Source organism: Antrostomus carolinensis, unplaced genomic scaffold (genome assembly GCF_000700745.2).
Source record: "Antrostomus carolinensis isolate BGI_N321 unplaced genomic scaffold, ASM70074v2 scaffold4062, whole genome shotgun sequence".
NCBI classification, from domain to species: domain Eukaryota; kingdom Metazoa; phylum Chordata; class Aves; order Caprimulgiformes; family Caprimulgidae; genus Antrostomus; species Antrostomus carolinensis.
In genome coordinates this window covers 17,140-33,077 of record NW_010297423.1, presented here as the reverse complement: position 1 = coordinate 33,077, position 15,938 = coordinate 17,140, and the positions used below count along the sequence as shown (strand labels likewise).

The 15,938-nt window shown below is 41.0% G+C and overlaps 1 protein-coding gene across 1 annotated transcript; it reads left to right on the top strand.

The window, feature by feature from the left end:
* Positions 1 to 1,123: 1,123 nt before the first annotated feature.
* EIF2S2 (eukaryotic translation initiation factor 2 subunit beta) lies at positions 1,124 to 7,901 on the top strand. Its single transcript, XM_010162101.1, has 8 exons — positions 1,124 to 1,304; positions 2,258 to 2,361; positions 3,342 to 3,477; positions 3,796 to 3,896; positions 4,338 to 4,486; positions 5,382 to 5,438; positions 6,446 to 6,531; positions 7,427 to 7,901. Exons 1-8 carry the CDS (start codon positions 1,124 to 1,126, stop codon positions 7,600 to 7,602), a joined length of 990 nt encoding a protein of 329 aa, XP_010160403.1. The 3' UTR covers positions 7,603 to 7,901.
* Positions 7,902 to 15,938: the final 8,037 nt, after the last annotated feature.

Here is a 15,938-nt window from a genome sequence, read left to right as displayed (position 1 = left end):
CTTCCTAATATCTAATCTAAACCTCCCCTCTTTCAACTTAAACCCATTTCCCCTTGTTTTGTCATTAACTGCCCTTATGGAAAGCCCCTCCCCAGCTGAATATTAACTAACTGTGAGAGCACTCTTCAATTACTAGATAAGAAAAACTGCAGAAAGAGTCTCATTAAGTGTCTGAAGTTGTTTGATGTATTAAATACATACTGTGGTGTGAAATTATGGCCAAATGTATGTAACAAACCTGGCTATGATGATGTCATACTTGTATCTTAAGTGAAAAAAGTAAGAAGTATTCCTGTGTTGGCAAAATGAAGAGCTCCTGTGTTAAATATCTCAGGTCTGCAGATGCTGAATAGGTTAAAAGTGAGTCTTCTTCACAGTCAGACTAATTAAGCTTCTTTGAAGGCTAAAGGACTCATAAGCTTTTAATCACTTGGTCTCTGAGGTTCAGTTTCCCACCTGTAGGGGAAAAGGATGAGACCTTTGCTCCTGCATAGTGTTGAGAGCAGATACAGGTCTTGCTTTATCACCAATCCCTTCTAGGTTCCTCCCTAGTCCAGAATATTTTTGTCAAGAGAGTTGTTAATAAATCTTGCCTTTTAATAAATCTGGATATTAATGTGTCTCACAAACGGAAGTACAAAGGCTCTGTGGTATTGATGTGCTTAAATTTTTTTCTCATGCAGGGTAGTTCAGTGATTGCTTCTCATTGTCTTACTTTAACTTTTGAGTCCATAATGGTAATAAAATGGAGAATCTGTCATGAAATGTAGCAATCTGTCATGAAAAATTCACAACTTTAATCTATTTTCGGCTGAATTAATACATAGATCACAGGAAACCATCACAGGAAAAGTTGTAGAAGCTCTAAACAGTCAAGCAGTCTTCTCTTGTAATTGGTCACATCAGTCATGCCCTGGGACAAGACCTGTGGTGTTTTTAGGGAAGCCTGTGTGCTCACTGTTTAGAGTCAGCTCACTTGTATTACACATTTAGAAAAATCCCTAGTTGAGATTGAAGCCAAGGAACAGTCTGAGTAACTGAAGGAGTGTTGAAACTTAAAGGTGTTCTAGATATTAAGTGGTAGGTGAGTATTATGCTGCTAAAGAACTCTTGACTTTTACAGATGATTTTCGATCCCACTATGAGCAAGAAGAAGAAGAAAAAGAAGAAGCCCTTTATGTTGGATGAGGAAGGAGGGGATACACAAGCAGAAGAGACTCAGCAATCGGAAACAAAAGAAGTAGAACCAGAGCCAACAGAAGACAAAGATGTTGAAGCAGACGAAGAAGACAGCAGGAAGAAAGGTAAAGTGAATCTATGCAGATAAACCCTCAAAGGTGGTCCTGTATTTTGAGACTACAAGCCCCATGTCAAGAATTTGGCATCACAGTGTATGATGTGAGTTTGTTTAGAGGCTTGTGAGTAATTCTCTGCTGCCTGCTTGGAGGGTGTATTTCCCACCCGCTTGAAATCATGTTCACAGACATTCAGCAAGCTACCAGTTGCTTATGTAAATTCCACTTTCCTGACTTAAACAGTCTCTTTTGTGTGAGACAATGAACAGAGAATCCCTAAAATAGCTAGCATGAAGTTTTTTAAATCTTCCACATGGAGTTGTTGCAATAATTCCGCAATTCTGGCTGGTTTTCATTTGAACAATTAAGCAATAGTGTGAGTAACAGAAATATGGTTAAAAGGGTTCTAGTTTTTGGACAGCTGTGAATGGGATAAATAGAGTGTTCTTGGGAATCTTTCAGGAAATAAGCTTGTGATTGTGTATATAATGTTGCTTTTTGAATTGAGGCCAATGTCATTTCAAGATGACCTGATTCAGGGAATGCTGTTAACTTAAATCCATTTTGTTGATAAAATTGGCTCCTGCAGTAAACCAAAGAACCTGCACCTTCCTCCTACGGTTTTCTTTTCACTTTTTTCAAGCATCTCTGCTGTAATGACAGAAGTGACCAGTTTCTCTTGTACAGCAGAAAGAAACATTAAGCACTTAAAAAAAAAAGAAAAAAGAAAAAAGAAAATGCAGTTAGCAGATGTAGAAACTGTAAAATAGTCCAGAGGTATTTGGAGGAGAGGAGAATGACCTCTTTAAAACGTGAAGGGACTACAGATCATTGCTTGTGTCTTACTGTAATGTTTTGAAGATTTGGATGTAAATTAAAAACCTTAATGTTCTAAACTGTTTCTACAGTTATACATCTTTTGGCAATCCTTTATTTTTTTATTTTTAATTTTTTTTTTTTAGATGCAACAGATGACCTGGATGATTTAAACTTTTTCAATCAAAAGAAAAAGAAGAAAAAAACAAAAAAGATATTTGATATAGATGAAGCAGAAGAAGGTGTAAAGGTTTGTTGACATAACCAGGCCATCCTGTCTATGGCTGAAAACTTTCTTGCTTTCATTTTCTTGGGATTGGCAGTGCAGGAATTAAAGTTTTGAGTCTGTCCTTGTGTCTTAGTTCAATTCATAATGCAACTTAATGTTTCACCGTGTCTTTCATATATAGTAGGTTCTGCTGAACATGTTGATTCTGTGGGGCTTTTTGTGCAGAGGTGAAAAAAATCTGTCTGATCTGCAGAATGAGCATGTAATTCTGCTATCTGTAGTAAGGTTAATTGGAGTAGTAAATGGATGTCAGAAGCCATGCACAGAGTAGTCCTCTAAAGGCCAGCCCTTCAAATTAAGGGTATATGTCCACTAAGAAATCTTGGTTTTACTCTGGTGTTTTCTTTAGAAATTATTGGCTACTGCTCTGTGTTCCAGAAGGTGGATGAGATATTTTTCACTCTTCTCAAGTTTTATCCAAGTCATGTGTCACATGTCAGCGTAACTGGCAAGCCCAGGGAGCAAGAGGGCAGAGAAATGTTAATGTTGTGTATAAACCTCTTCTTTAGGTTCTGCCTTTTGGGGAAGGAACTGTCCCTCTGATCTGCCCCACACAGAAATGCTTGCTTTGTGTTCTGTACATGTGCAGAGCTGCGATAACAAATGGGACTGGCTGAAGGTAGCACAGCTTTGCTTTATTGTCTGGCATGGAGGGTTTTTTGTTCCCTTATGCCCTAAAATGGCTGATGCCTTTAAGTAAGTACAGTATGACCTTGTTCTTGACCAGCTCGAATTTAGACTGGAAGATAAAAATCTAGCTTTACTTCATGGTAGTAGTGCAGCACTCTCTTCAACCTACTTTTGTTCTTATCTGTTATGTTCCAGGACTGTGATGGATATTACCAGTATTCATCTAGTATAGTGTGCTCCTAGAATTATTTCTAATGCTGTGCAATGGAGATTTGTCTTTAATACTATAAAGTCTTATTACTTTTTTGCAGGAGTTGAAAATAGAAGGAGATGTGCCAGAGGCAGTAGAACCTGAAGATGACCTTGATATCATGCTGGGCAATAAAAAGAAGAAAAAGAAGAATGTGAAGTTTCCAGATGAAGATGAGATAATGGAGAAGGATGAAGGTAAGAGGATAACCTAGCTCAGGGAGATGTTGAAGGTGAAATGTAGTCCATGTTGGTAGGTGAATAAGTTCTGTTCAAGTACCCCTTTTGTTTCAAAATTCACTGTGGTACCTTTACCACTATATTATTTATCAGAAAAATGTTCTATAAAAGCACTGTATAAATTTGCCCTAAGTAATGGTGTCCCTTGTAGGCAGACAGAGAAGACTTGTGTCCACATCTTATTGGAATCTTCTTTGATGTACCTTTTAGAAATGATGTAAGCATGAGGTTAAAGATTGCTTCTTCTTAATGAATCCCAAACAACTTTCTTTACAGCTTTTGAGGATGAAGATAGCAAAAAAGATGATGGCATTTCTTTTAGCCTTCAGTCAGGTCCTGCGTGGGCAGGCTCAGAAAGGGACTACACGTATGATGAGGTAATGTTCCAAAGACTTTTTAAAAATACTTTTCATATTTATGTGCATCAGCCCCACAGCAGGAACTTGTGCTCATCTGTCCTGTTTCTAACTTAAAATTAAAGGACTTGTAGTCAGAAGCTCATGAACAGAAAAATAACAAAACATAGCTTCTATCACAGTTAATTTTCATTTAGGGCAATATTAGTGATAGTTAAAACACCCATGTAAATAGGCTGAAGTACTGGTAGATTATAAAGTAAGCCCTTGGGGAGACAGCTTTTATATTTTGCATTTATCAGAACATTTTTTTAAGTGTGTGTTCAAAAGCATATGTGGAAATGCTAATGGGCAAAGACAATCTTAATATTGTGAATGCTGTTTCAAGGTTTTTTTAGAAGTGAGGTACTTCATTTGAGAAATGCAAACTGTCCATGTTGACGTGGATCCCTTTTTTTGCAGTTGCTCAACAGGGTATTTAACATCATGCGGGAAAAAAACCCAGATATGGTCGCTGGAGAAAAACGAAAATTTGTCATGAAGCCTCCGCAGGTTGTAAGAGTAGGGACCAAGAAAACATCTTTTGTCAACTTTACAGATATCTGCAAATTGTAAGTTTCCTCTTTAGATTTCCCAGGAATAGCAGATAGCTGCACTTTTCTCTGCTGTTGTGTTGAATGCATGTTTTCTGGCAAAAGATTACAGCAAACCAGGAGTAAACTGAAGGCTGTTTTGATCATACTGCTCATTTCCTCTATGTTTCTCTGTGATAAGATATTTATAAGACTGTTTATTGAGATAATTTCTTATTTTATACTTAAATTATGAAAATGGAAGCCTTGCTACGTGGGCCTCATGAACTGAAATGAAACCTATTGCTTTTGGTAGTTCACTGGCTTCTATCAGGTCTGTAGTTGGGTCACCAGTGGTAGTTACCTGCAGGTCTTGGGATGGGTGGAGTAGGAAAGATTCTTTCTAGTTTGAGCTGACTACAAATACTGTGTTCTTGGTAAATAGTATGGAATTCAGTATTTTTTTTATACTCTTTTCTGTACTGCTTTCCATGTCTTAATTATTTCTTGGTAAGGCAGCTCTGTTCTTTGTGGGCATTTCTGGGAATCTATATCTGATTTTTCTTAAGTGTGACAGAAAATGGTCCTGATTAAATCATACTGGGGATCTGGGTAGTTCACAAAAGGGAATTTTTAATAGTAGCCAGGGGGGGGACAGGAGAATAAGAATGGAAAGTCTCAAATAGAAGATTTTTTTTCAGTAGTTACTGTAATTGTGAGTTTGGTTTGGGAAGGATGATGGGGTTTTTTTGCGGCCTTTTCATCTTTCTTGTGTCCTCAGTTGTTATCTGCCTATATTCTTTGCTGCAGACCCTCTGGCACTGTCCCCTTTTAAACTTGGTAATTTAAGATCGTTTTAACCTGCCAGTCCTGTATAAATATCAAATTTCTCTGAAGGGGGAATGTTAAAAACATATCCTTACTTTATTTTTAGATTACATCGTCAGCCAAAACATCTCCTGGCATTTTTGTTGGCAGAATTGGGTACAAGGTAAGGCTACTGGGCTATGTATGTGCTTATGCAGGTAGGAAGCAATGGCAACACAGTTTACATTGTCTAATCAAAAATAAAATTCTTGGGTTTAGGTCTGTACGTGTGTGCTTGAACATCAGGCCTTTCTTCCCTGCACAGAGACACTGTGCTGGCTGATTGAAGAGGTGCTGTGTTAGGCAAGAAGTACAGAGACAAAGTGTTAAGTCTCAAGGATCAGTTCAGATAAGGGTTTGAATTCCCTGCTGAGGACCTTTCTCAAAGATGCCCTGGTAGCAGAGCAGTTTGTCAGTTGGTGAGGGTGACTCTGTGGCTCTTACCAACCTGAGGCAGGTACATGATGGGTAGTGAGGTTAGAGAGAATGCCTGACTGCCTCATGGCAAGTCTTGTGTGCCTGGAGGTAGATACTCTGTCTCATGCTGCAGTTAAATCCACCTGTCTTAGCATAACAAGTGTTGATTTTCTGTGCCTCTTATCAAAGATCTTGTGCTGTGTTGGTGAACTTTCTATTAATTTCTCTGTGGTAGACTACACTGTTATATGTAGACAGAGAGAATCAAGGAGTCTTAATTACAGCATGTATATAACAAACACCAATTTGATTGGGCTTTGAAGTCTCTTCAGGTCCAGGTTACTTAAACAAAAACTTAGAAACCATAATGTGAAAAAACATTCAACTTGCTACACCAGAATGGCTAGAAGAGGGTTTTATTTGGGAGTTGTTTTGGTCACTTTTGTGAGACAAGCAGGTGCTAATTCTCAATTCTATAAAGTTCTGATTGAGTAGCTTAGCAACGAGGCTGATCCCTGCTGGAGTTTGAAATGAGGGTTATGTTTTGGCTAAACTTCCTGTAGGTTTTTAAGTGTTTTGCATTTTTTTCCACAAAGTAATTCTGGCTTATTCTTTTCTTGAAGAATGCGTCATTCATCTTGCTTCATGTTCCTGACTTCTTTTAATACTTGATGTCCTCTGCAGATTAAATAATTAATTTTTCTTTTAATTTAGTGGCTCAATAGATGGTAACAACCAACTTGTAATCAAAGGAAGATTCCAGCAAAAACAGATAGAAAATGTCTTGAGAAGATATATTAGTAAGTATAAATCCCTTTTGGACTTCAGATTTCTCTCAGATCCCTTTTGGTGACCAATGGCCTGTGTATGACCCACGTGTGCACATGCTGTGGAGATTCTGTGCTGAGGAGCAACAACTTTGCTGCAGCTTTATGATAGAATAGTGCAAGTACAGGTGGTTCTACCCTGGTTATAATAAGCACATAGATCATACTCTGACCTGGCACTAAAACATACCCAGGAAAACAGTAAGAGCATTTGACAATTCATAGAATGGTTTGGGATGGAAGGGACCTTAAAGCTCATCCAGGTCCAACCCCCCTGCCATCAGCAGGGACACCTTCCACTAGACCAGGTTTCTCAAAGCCTCATCCAACCTGGCCTTCAACACTTCCAGGGAGAGGACATCCACAGTTGCTTGTTTTCATCTGACTTTCATTTCTAGGCTTTGATGAGGACTTTGGAAAATAACAGTAATTGTTAATTTTGAAGTTGTACACATTAATTAACAAATCCAGCGTCCATGTCGGCGCTGGTTAAAGGACTGTGGATTCTGTGTAGCAAAAAGGACTGCTTTAGTGCTGTGACTGTATGAGAGCTGCTGACATCTGGGAATGCTGTTTCAGCAGAGGAAGTTATGGAACACCAGTGGGAAGTCTGAACTGGTTGTTATTTTTAAAAAGCCAGTGTCAGTGCATAATGTGTCATATGAAACCTAGTCTTTATTAACCTGGGAACTAGGGAGAATTTTTAGGTTGCCTCAGCCTCTGTGGTTTCATAGTGAGCCACTTCTGAGTTAGTAAATGCATTTGAACAGCCTTTCAAGACAACTGTTAAACTAAAGGCTGAAGAAGTGGTGACTTGTCTGCTGATAATGCATTATCTTTTAACTCCAACTTAATTCCTTTCCTGCAGAGGAGTATGTCACCTGTCATACGTGTCGGTCACCAGACACAATCCTACAGAAGGACACCAGATTATATTTCTTGCAGTGTGAGACCTGCCACTCTCGCTGCTCCGTCGCCAGCATCAAAACTGGTTTCCAGGCTGTCACAGGCAAGAGAGCACAGCTCCGTGCCAAAGCTAACTAGTTTGCTAATCAACACTGGATTTTGCAAAGTGTTCTGGGGAGATATGACTGGACAGGTTTACAATCGGAGTGGATTTACCATTGTATTAAAACAAGATTGTAAAAAACTACCAGAAATTTGGCTTTTGATTGATTGGTCTGTGAAATCCTTGCAAGATGCAGATCCTCAAGCTGTTCACATACGTTTGCTCATTGAATATATTTTACCAACTTTAAGGAACGTGATAGGAAAGGAGGTGCTTTTTAATTCATTCAGACTTCTGTAAAACCCAAGATAAATTAAAGATACTATAACAGTGAGTGTCTTTGATTTGGATTTTTCCTTCAGTTTCTTCTTTAAACAGCTCATGGGAATGGTTGGTGTGTTGTTCTGCAGATCATGTCACTGAACTATGTCCAAGACCCAGAATAAAGTTGAAGATAAGAGTTCATTTGCTTTTACATAACAAGCTTATTTTTTTTAGTTAGGCTATCATTAAACAGAGAAACCAGTCACAAAAAGTCACAGGGACAATATACCAACGTGAGAACTGCTCATGATTTTATAGCCACATTAATATGGGAACGCATTTTGCACAGAAAGTGACATCGGGCCATGTTGATGCTGCTTAATTAGGCAGAATGTAGCTCTGAGATAGTTCAGACACCGTATTGATGCTGAATCTTAACCTATAATTGATAAACTGTACTGTAAGCTTTCATAGTGTCATAGTCCTAAATTTTGCAATTTCTAATAGAGAAATTTTATATTTCTTAAGTCTTGCACTCTTCATCACTTTAAAAAGGATCTAACTAAATGCAGCAAAAAAAACAACCCCAACCCAATATAGGTAACGTCGTTATATGATGGCTGCAACACAGTGTCTTACATGAATTCTGAATTTACAGAAGATACTGCCAAATAATTTGAATTCCAAATTAACACATTATGCTTCTTGACCATAACGTGCACTTCTCTCCACTAGCAGTCAGTGTCAATAATCTCTCGGGGACATGCATAGTGCTGTCCTAACTAGTTTTTCTAGTGTTGTAGAAATTTTGTTACAGCTGCCAAGCACAAAGATGCAAACAGGGAGTGAAGTCCCTCTTGAGTACCAAAAAGGGGGAAGGACAGTTTTCATTGAATCACCAAAACGGCACAGGGTGAGGATAAAGTGTTAGTAGCTCAGGACCCTGGACACCCATCCCTGCAGGTAAGCAGAGTAGCCTCCACCACAGCAAAAATGGTTTTCATTCTGAATGCAATTCATTAAATACCAGAAACAGAAGGGTTTCTGCCAAGTTTTAATCTTTGTATGTATGTTAATACAGAACACAGTCTTGCTGGGAAGTCACTTACTTGCTATTTGAAAACTTGACAGCACTGTAAGGCAAAAATCAAGGTTTTATGGTTGGTTTCTTAAATAATTTTGAATTTCAAGTGAGCTATAACAAATGTTGGATGTATCTTTTAGTGAATAAAGCCAGGATCAGTGCCTCTTGTAACATTATTGTTGTATTCTTGTTTTTTCTCTAGCAAGTAGGCATTCTCTTGGAAGTAAAACATTTTGGGGAAGTGCTAGTTGCCTTTTGTTTCAGTGACTTGCTGTTGGGACACACTGAAAGAGCTGAAGAACAAGGAAGCTTTCTGGTTTTGAATGCTTGCTTTTTCCTGGGTCAAATACCTTTAACGTATTTAAAATACACAGTGTGGCCTTGAGTCGATTCTGTATTTTAGTGCATTAAATACAAAGTTTGACTTCAGTTTATTTGGATCAAAAAGATCAGGTTAATAAAGGAATAAATAGTTGTTCAATCTCAGCATCTCTGAATTCTCCTGGTGCACGGGAGAGCTTTAGAGGGGAATAAATAGTTGTTCAATCTCAGCATCTCTGAATTCTCCTGGTGCACAGGAGAGCTTTATAGGTGTATTTTATAGATGTATTTTATAGATGTATTTTGAGTCTGTGCATGAAATCCTGAAGGCATTTGCTTTAATGACTGATATTTGAGTGAGACATCTCGAGCTGTAGACTCTAATTTACCTGTGGAATAACCTCACTGATGCATGAAAAAATCATCTCTGTCTAGGAGCAGATGTTAGTTGACTTTAGTTTTTCCTAAAAAAAATATCTCTGTCTAGGAGCAGATGTTAGTTGACTTTTATTTTTTTTAGGAAAAACTAAACACCACCTTCCAGTGTATGTTCAGAAAGGAGTATAATGTGCCACCAGGGTTGTATGAACATAAATGCCTCTTGCTGCTTGTAAGGCTGATGGAAGTTTGAAGAGCAGTTGTGTTCAGAGGCAAAAATGTAGAGTTTTGTACTGAAGCTGAATGTAAAAGTTCTTACAGGAATGAGGTGGCAGCTTGCTCTGCCTTGGGTCTGCATGCGGGCGTGTGTTTGGAGGCAGGCAGAGCTCTGTTCCTGTTTGGTTTTTCCTCTGTGAGCTGAAAAATGTGCTGTATGGAGATGTGGGAGCCAGATTATTTTTTTTTTAGATACTGAAGGACTGCAGAGCAGAAGGGAATCCCTGTTCAAATGGGTTGGGGAGGAGCCTGGGAGCTACCAAAGAGCTCAGTGATGCAGCTGAGTTGCTCTTCTCCAGGGCTCCTGCTGTGCCCAGCCTGCTCTTACACCTTATCGAAGTCATCTGAGCTCTTGCAGGTCTGTTCCTTTCTAACAATAAAGATGCAACAAACACATCTTTCAGCCCAGAACATGCAAAAGAAAATCTGAGACTTGTCACTTGAGGTCCTAGGAGAACTAAACAGAAGAAGTTGTGTTCCTGTTGGACAGCCTGAAATTTACTGAATAATCTCTTTATAACCCACTTTTGTCAGGTAAATGCTTTTATCTCCATTGAGCAGTCGGAGGGTTGGAACTCAAAGGGTTAAGTGACCTTTCTCAGGTCACCCAAGTAACCAGAAACATGAGAACGAGATCTAGTTCCCTGGTTCAGTACAGATGCAGTGGGATCAGCCACCTTCCAGGTGGTGTGGTGCTGTTCTGCTGAAATAACTGTTATCATAAAAATAAGATTCAACTCTTCATGGGAGCTTCTGGCCAGAGCAAGGGTTTAATCAAAGCAGTAGTATTTTAATAACCAGAAATGGTGTCAAGAAGGCATTTACAAAACTCTTCTACTGAGAGGGGGATTTCTGGTTGATACTGTGCATTGGTCATCATGAGTTGTATTCTCCAGACTGCACACCACACCCTAAAATCCCTGGTTTGTGTCAATCCTGGGCCTGCTTGCCAGAGAAACTTGGTCACCTAAGATTGTAAGCAAGGAGAAGACAGCGGACTTTCAAAGCTGCTGCGGCTGAAAATGGGACAAGGTTTGTCACTAATTGCACGGGTTGTGTGGCTGTAGACTGGCGAGAGCCAGTATGGTGGTATCTGGTGGAAGAGATACAGAAATAGCAACAGCAGGAAAGCTCTGAAAGTCAAGCGAGTACGACGCCGAGGGTGACGCTGACAGCCAAGATTCATTAGAACTCGTCTGTTAATGTTTTAAATAACATGGCTCCAGCTATCAGTTCTGCCCCTCTGCTCTGTTTTTTTGCTAGAGGTTTTTTCCAGATTACCAGACTAATAAAAAGCCAGACTTTTGAGAAAGAATTGAAGGCAGATGCTTAACAGAAAACAGAAGCTGCACGAGAATTAGCAGTTCAGCTTCAGCCTGTGTGGATAACAAACTACAAAGCCCCACCAGCTTCCACAATCATTGCTTGCTTTTCTATTTTTCAGTGGTTTTGCCATGGTGAAGGTTAGTCCCGTGTTGCCTGAGTTGCAGGATATAATTTTCTGTAGATTTCCATCTGACAAGCACTTGCCCTCGCAGCGTGTGGGTTTGTACCCTGGCTGCTCCAGCACAAGCTGTTCCCCGAGCAACCTGTTTCTGGCCCCTGCCAGAGGCAGGACGTCGGTCTGGATGGACTGTGCTGTAAGCCTGGGTGGTCAGTCTGGGTTTACTTCTCCTCCTTCATAGACTCATAGAATCATAGAATGGTTTGGGTGGGAAAGGACCTTAAAGCTCATCCAGTCCCAACCCCCCTGCCAGCAGCAGGGACACCTTCCACTAGACCAGGTTGCTCAAAGCCTCATCCAGCCTGGCCTTCAACACTTCCAGGGAGGAGCAGCCACAGCTTCTCTGGCCAACCTGTTCCAGTGTCTGACCACCCTCACAGTGAAGAACTTCTTCCTAATATCTAATCTAAACCTCCCCTCTTTCAGCTTAAACCCATTTCCCCTTGTTCTGTCACTAACTGCCCTTATGGAAAGTCCTTCCCCAGCTTTCTTGTAGGCCCCCTTCTGAACTGTCTTGTTACCTGTTGTGTTTTTCCAGCCACTAAGCTCACCCTGAGAAACGTGAAAGACTCAAAGGATGGGAAACGGGCAGTTTGGTGTCCCTGGAGGAAAATGGGCAGAAGCACCCAGGTTAGAGGGTAGTGGTCAGGTATCGGGACAGAGCTGTCCTGATAAAAACCTCTCTTGGGCTTCTCCAGCAGCGCAAAGTGGGCTCACAGCTAAAGCCTGCTGGTGTTTGCATTCACAGAATGGCCTTGATTGGAAAAGACCTTTCAGATCATCGAGTCCAATCATGATCCCAACACTGACACTTTTCTGCCTGATAGACATGAGGAACTGGCTTCTCCTTGCAGGAATTAAACCTCTTTCTTGCTTCCCTTCTCCTTGTGACTATAAGACCAGGCTCACTCCTTGCTGGGTCAGCTTGCAGCTCATCCTTTTTCCTTTTTGCATATTACAAACAAATGTGTATTTCTGAAATAAAACAGTCAAAACTTGACATCTGTGTTCTTAATCATTTTTCTACTGAATACCCAGCAGAAATGTGTGGATACCTCCCCCTTCAGCCCGTTGCATCGTCTGTAAAGGGTCTGTGGGCTCGGAGAGATTTGGCTTTTCTAACACAGCTTCCTTATTTCTATGTTCTGTATTAAAGCAAATATTATTAAAAATATATATATATAAAAATTAAAAATATGAAAGCAAATAAAGTTTTAAAACCTGTGTTTCTTCCGCCAGCCTTGCTGGCTGCTTTGGGTCATTATCCCAGAGGTTTCATGTGTTTCTTTCTGCCACGTGGAAACGTTGCACTTGGAGTGGAGCAGTACTGTGGGACTTTGATGGCAAACTGTGCTTGTGCCCTAATTGTCACCAGCGTTAGGTCACACAGTTGGATCTTGGTGCTTCTAATGTGATCTTACAGTCCTCTTCTGATAATATGCATTTGCATTAAAAAAGGAAAAGAAAAGGGAATTTTATTGCCTTCGTTAGAAAAGCTCGATGTGATTCATTTCGAAAACAAGGAGGAAACAAAAGGAAAGTAAAAAAATGTTGGTTCTTTTTAGTTCTGCAGACTGAGATGCCTGTCTGTGCTGCTCAGAGCCTGCTGCAGGCCTTGTGCTATGTTTTTGTTCAGCACCAAAATAGCCTTTTTTCCACTATGAACGTGAAAAAAACAAGTTCTGGGAAACATGAGCTCATCTGAAATGAAGCTTAAAATGTTTTTCTTCCCTGCATTGTCTCCACACTTTCTGACACCCTCAGACAATGGGTTGCTTTCCTACGAGCCCCAGCCGGCAGGGAGGATTGCATTTCTCTCTTTTTTAATTCTGAAGGAGCTGTACAAAGATCTCTTGGGTTCTCTTGAAGTGGTTAGTTAGGTTGGAGGCTGTGGTTGCTGTAGAGGTTTCCCTGTTAGCAAGAGGCTGCTCGGGGCTGGCCGGGTGGTCTTAAATTCTTCTTCTTATTTTTTTTTGTACATGACATTTTGTTTTTAATTCCAGATCTACTCTACTTTCTCAAATTCATTTAAGCTGCATGCTGAAGCACATTGTTTCCCTCTACACTTTGTTCTGGATGAGGGAGGTGGCCATTAAATCCTGCCCCTGACCAAGAACATATTCGGGCTTGAAGAATGAGGAGTGTGCTGGGGCTGGAGCCCCATCTATGCTTTGTGGAGATGCTGTGGGCAGAGAGGTGTCTTCTGAGCTGACCAAAATCAGGAGATGGGATGCTTTGGATATGAAGAGGATCTTCTGAGCAGTAAGGAAGAGGCCAACCTGGATCACAGGGTGAAGATCAGGAGTGGATGTCCCAGCTGTGCTGTCCTCCTCTTCCTGAATGGCTCAGGATCACCCAGCAGAAGGAAACTCCAAGCAAACATGGGGAGTGTTTGCACCGTTGGGTCTCTGAGCCCCTCCTGCCTGGGCTAACCAAGCTCCTGTCCACAGCCCGAGCCCCTGGGATGGCATTTCACAACTCCTGCTGCCATGTTACCTGAGATGGAGCTGTGGTCGTCCCTGCACAGCAGAGAGCTGTTTTGCTGGGAAGGTTGAAGGGTTCTTGAAGATAGAAAGGAACTACATAGGTAATGAAAAAATAAGATTGAACTTCAATGCATGGCAAGAACAAAAGGTGAGGATTGAGCAAGTGTGCAAATACCTAGAGAAAGAATGAAGAAATGCAATCAGAAGGGTTGGTGTGTGCAGAGGTGCTGCTTCTGGTTTAGCATCCCTCATGTCTTCACATCCTGTCGTTAGAGAGCTCTGCTGTTCAACAGGTGATTGTGTAGATCAGATTTACCTTTCTAATTTGGATTGGGATGCCCAGACTGTAACGCTTTACCTGTCGCGCATTGAGTGTTTTCTAGGAGAGTTTGTTATTCAGCGGGGCTTGTACATCCACAACCTTTTGGGGTTGAAATGATGCTTAAAAGGAAGCAAGAAACTGGAGAAGGGGAGTGCTGTGAGGAGCAGAACTGATGGGACGAGGCAGAGGTAGGAACTAACAGAGCGCACAGCGACAGCCTGTCCCTCTGTGTTCCCACCGAGCGCTCTGCCAAGCCTGGTCCTCATCTTCTGAAGCACAGAAGGGATCACACTACACAGACTCTTTTTTTCACTGGTGCTGTCTGTGTGTTTTCTATCGTCACATACGAATTATCAGATGAGCAGGGTTTTTCCATCTCGAAGTTGGGTTGCTCTTTGCATATCCTCTGTGCGCTCATGTTCTTACAGCTTCTTTACTGGCTCGGCTTCAGCAGACCCTTTGAGTTGGTCCCACTATGTCTTTTAGCAATTTTTCCAAAGCAGATGTTTCTCCATATACAACCAGTGGTGATGGATAGCAAAGGTGTTAAGTTGGACATCTAAAAACAAATCCCATCCTATTAGGATAGTTCCTGGCTGTGGTTTGGGAGGTCACAGGACTCTCCCGTATGTCTGGGCTTGGTGGCTGGAAAGGTGGGAGACTTGCTGCTTGTTTGCTAATGAGATTATTTTTGCTTCGGTAAGAAAAGAGCAAAGATCTGTCTTGGATTGGAAAATGATCCCACCACAAAAAATACAATGTAGGAAATGGTCTCTGCTCTGGTACTGTAGAAAGCCAGTATCATACTGACTATTTTCAACATATCTATTTATAATTAACTGGAAAACTGCTGAAATGCTGGCAATAAAATGAGGAATTTCTTTGTTCCTTACAGTGAAGTGGAATGAGAGACAGAAATAGTTTTTAAACCAGGACAGATGGAACGTAGCTCCTGCAGGTAAGTGCCATGGTTTCTGCCCTGGCTGCCTGGGTCTGTGGTGTTTCCAGCCACTTTCAGCACCTCACTCCCAGATTCAGTGCAGGTTTTGGATGTTCTGTTGCTGGGGAAATACTTTTCCTGCTGGGGGGAATAATTCAGATCCATTAAGGCACGAGTTGAAAGTGGTGAGGAGCAGTTCCAAAAGCAGCACATGATTTTTATGTCTGTGTTTTAAATGAGTGCAGTGATGGATTGTGATCTGGGATGATGGAAAGCATATGTTGTACCCTACAGGAACAGAAAAGTCCTGCTTTGTGTTGCCTGTTGCTGCCCCTCTTATCTTCTCTGGCTTCCCTCTTCCCAGTGCTGCGACCAGGTGGGATGACCAGCCCAGTGAGGATGGCTGGGTGACTGTTATTCTACCCTGGTGGAAAATTGCTCCTTAAATGCATTATTAAGGTTTTCTACAGATGGGAACATTTCCCAGTGGACCATTGTTTTTGATTTATTTAGGACCAGATTTCTCAAAAGCTTTTTGTAGCACAGCTCCAAATGTCAACATCCACAGCTGTGATATGTTTTTCAAAAGAACTCAACACCCAATGCATCGAGTGGTTTTGAAAGCTGGACCTGGAGTGAATTAGAGAAGCCAAATGCATCTTGTGTCCTTATTTTTGCTATTAAGGTTCTGAAGCATTTGACTTTTAATGTTGGTTTTGCAGCATCGGCATTGTTCATCTCAGCCATGGTTTGGGCCACTTTCCCACCAGTGTCTCGGTCAGAGGCAGCGTCACTC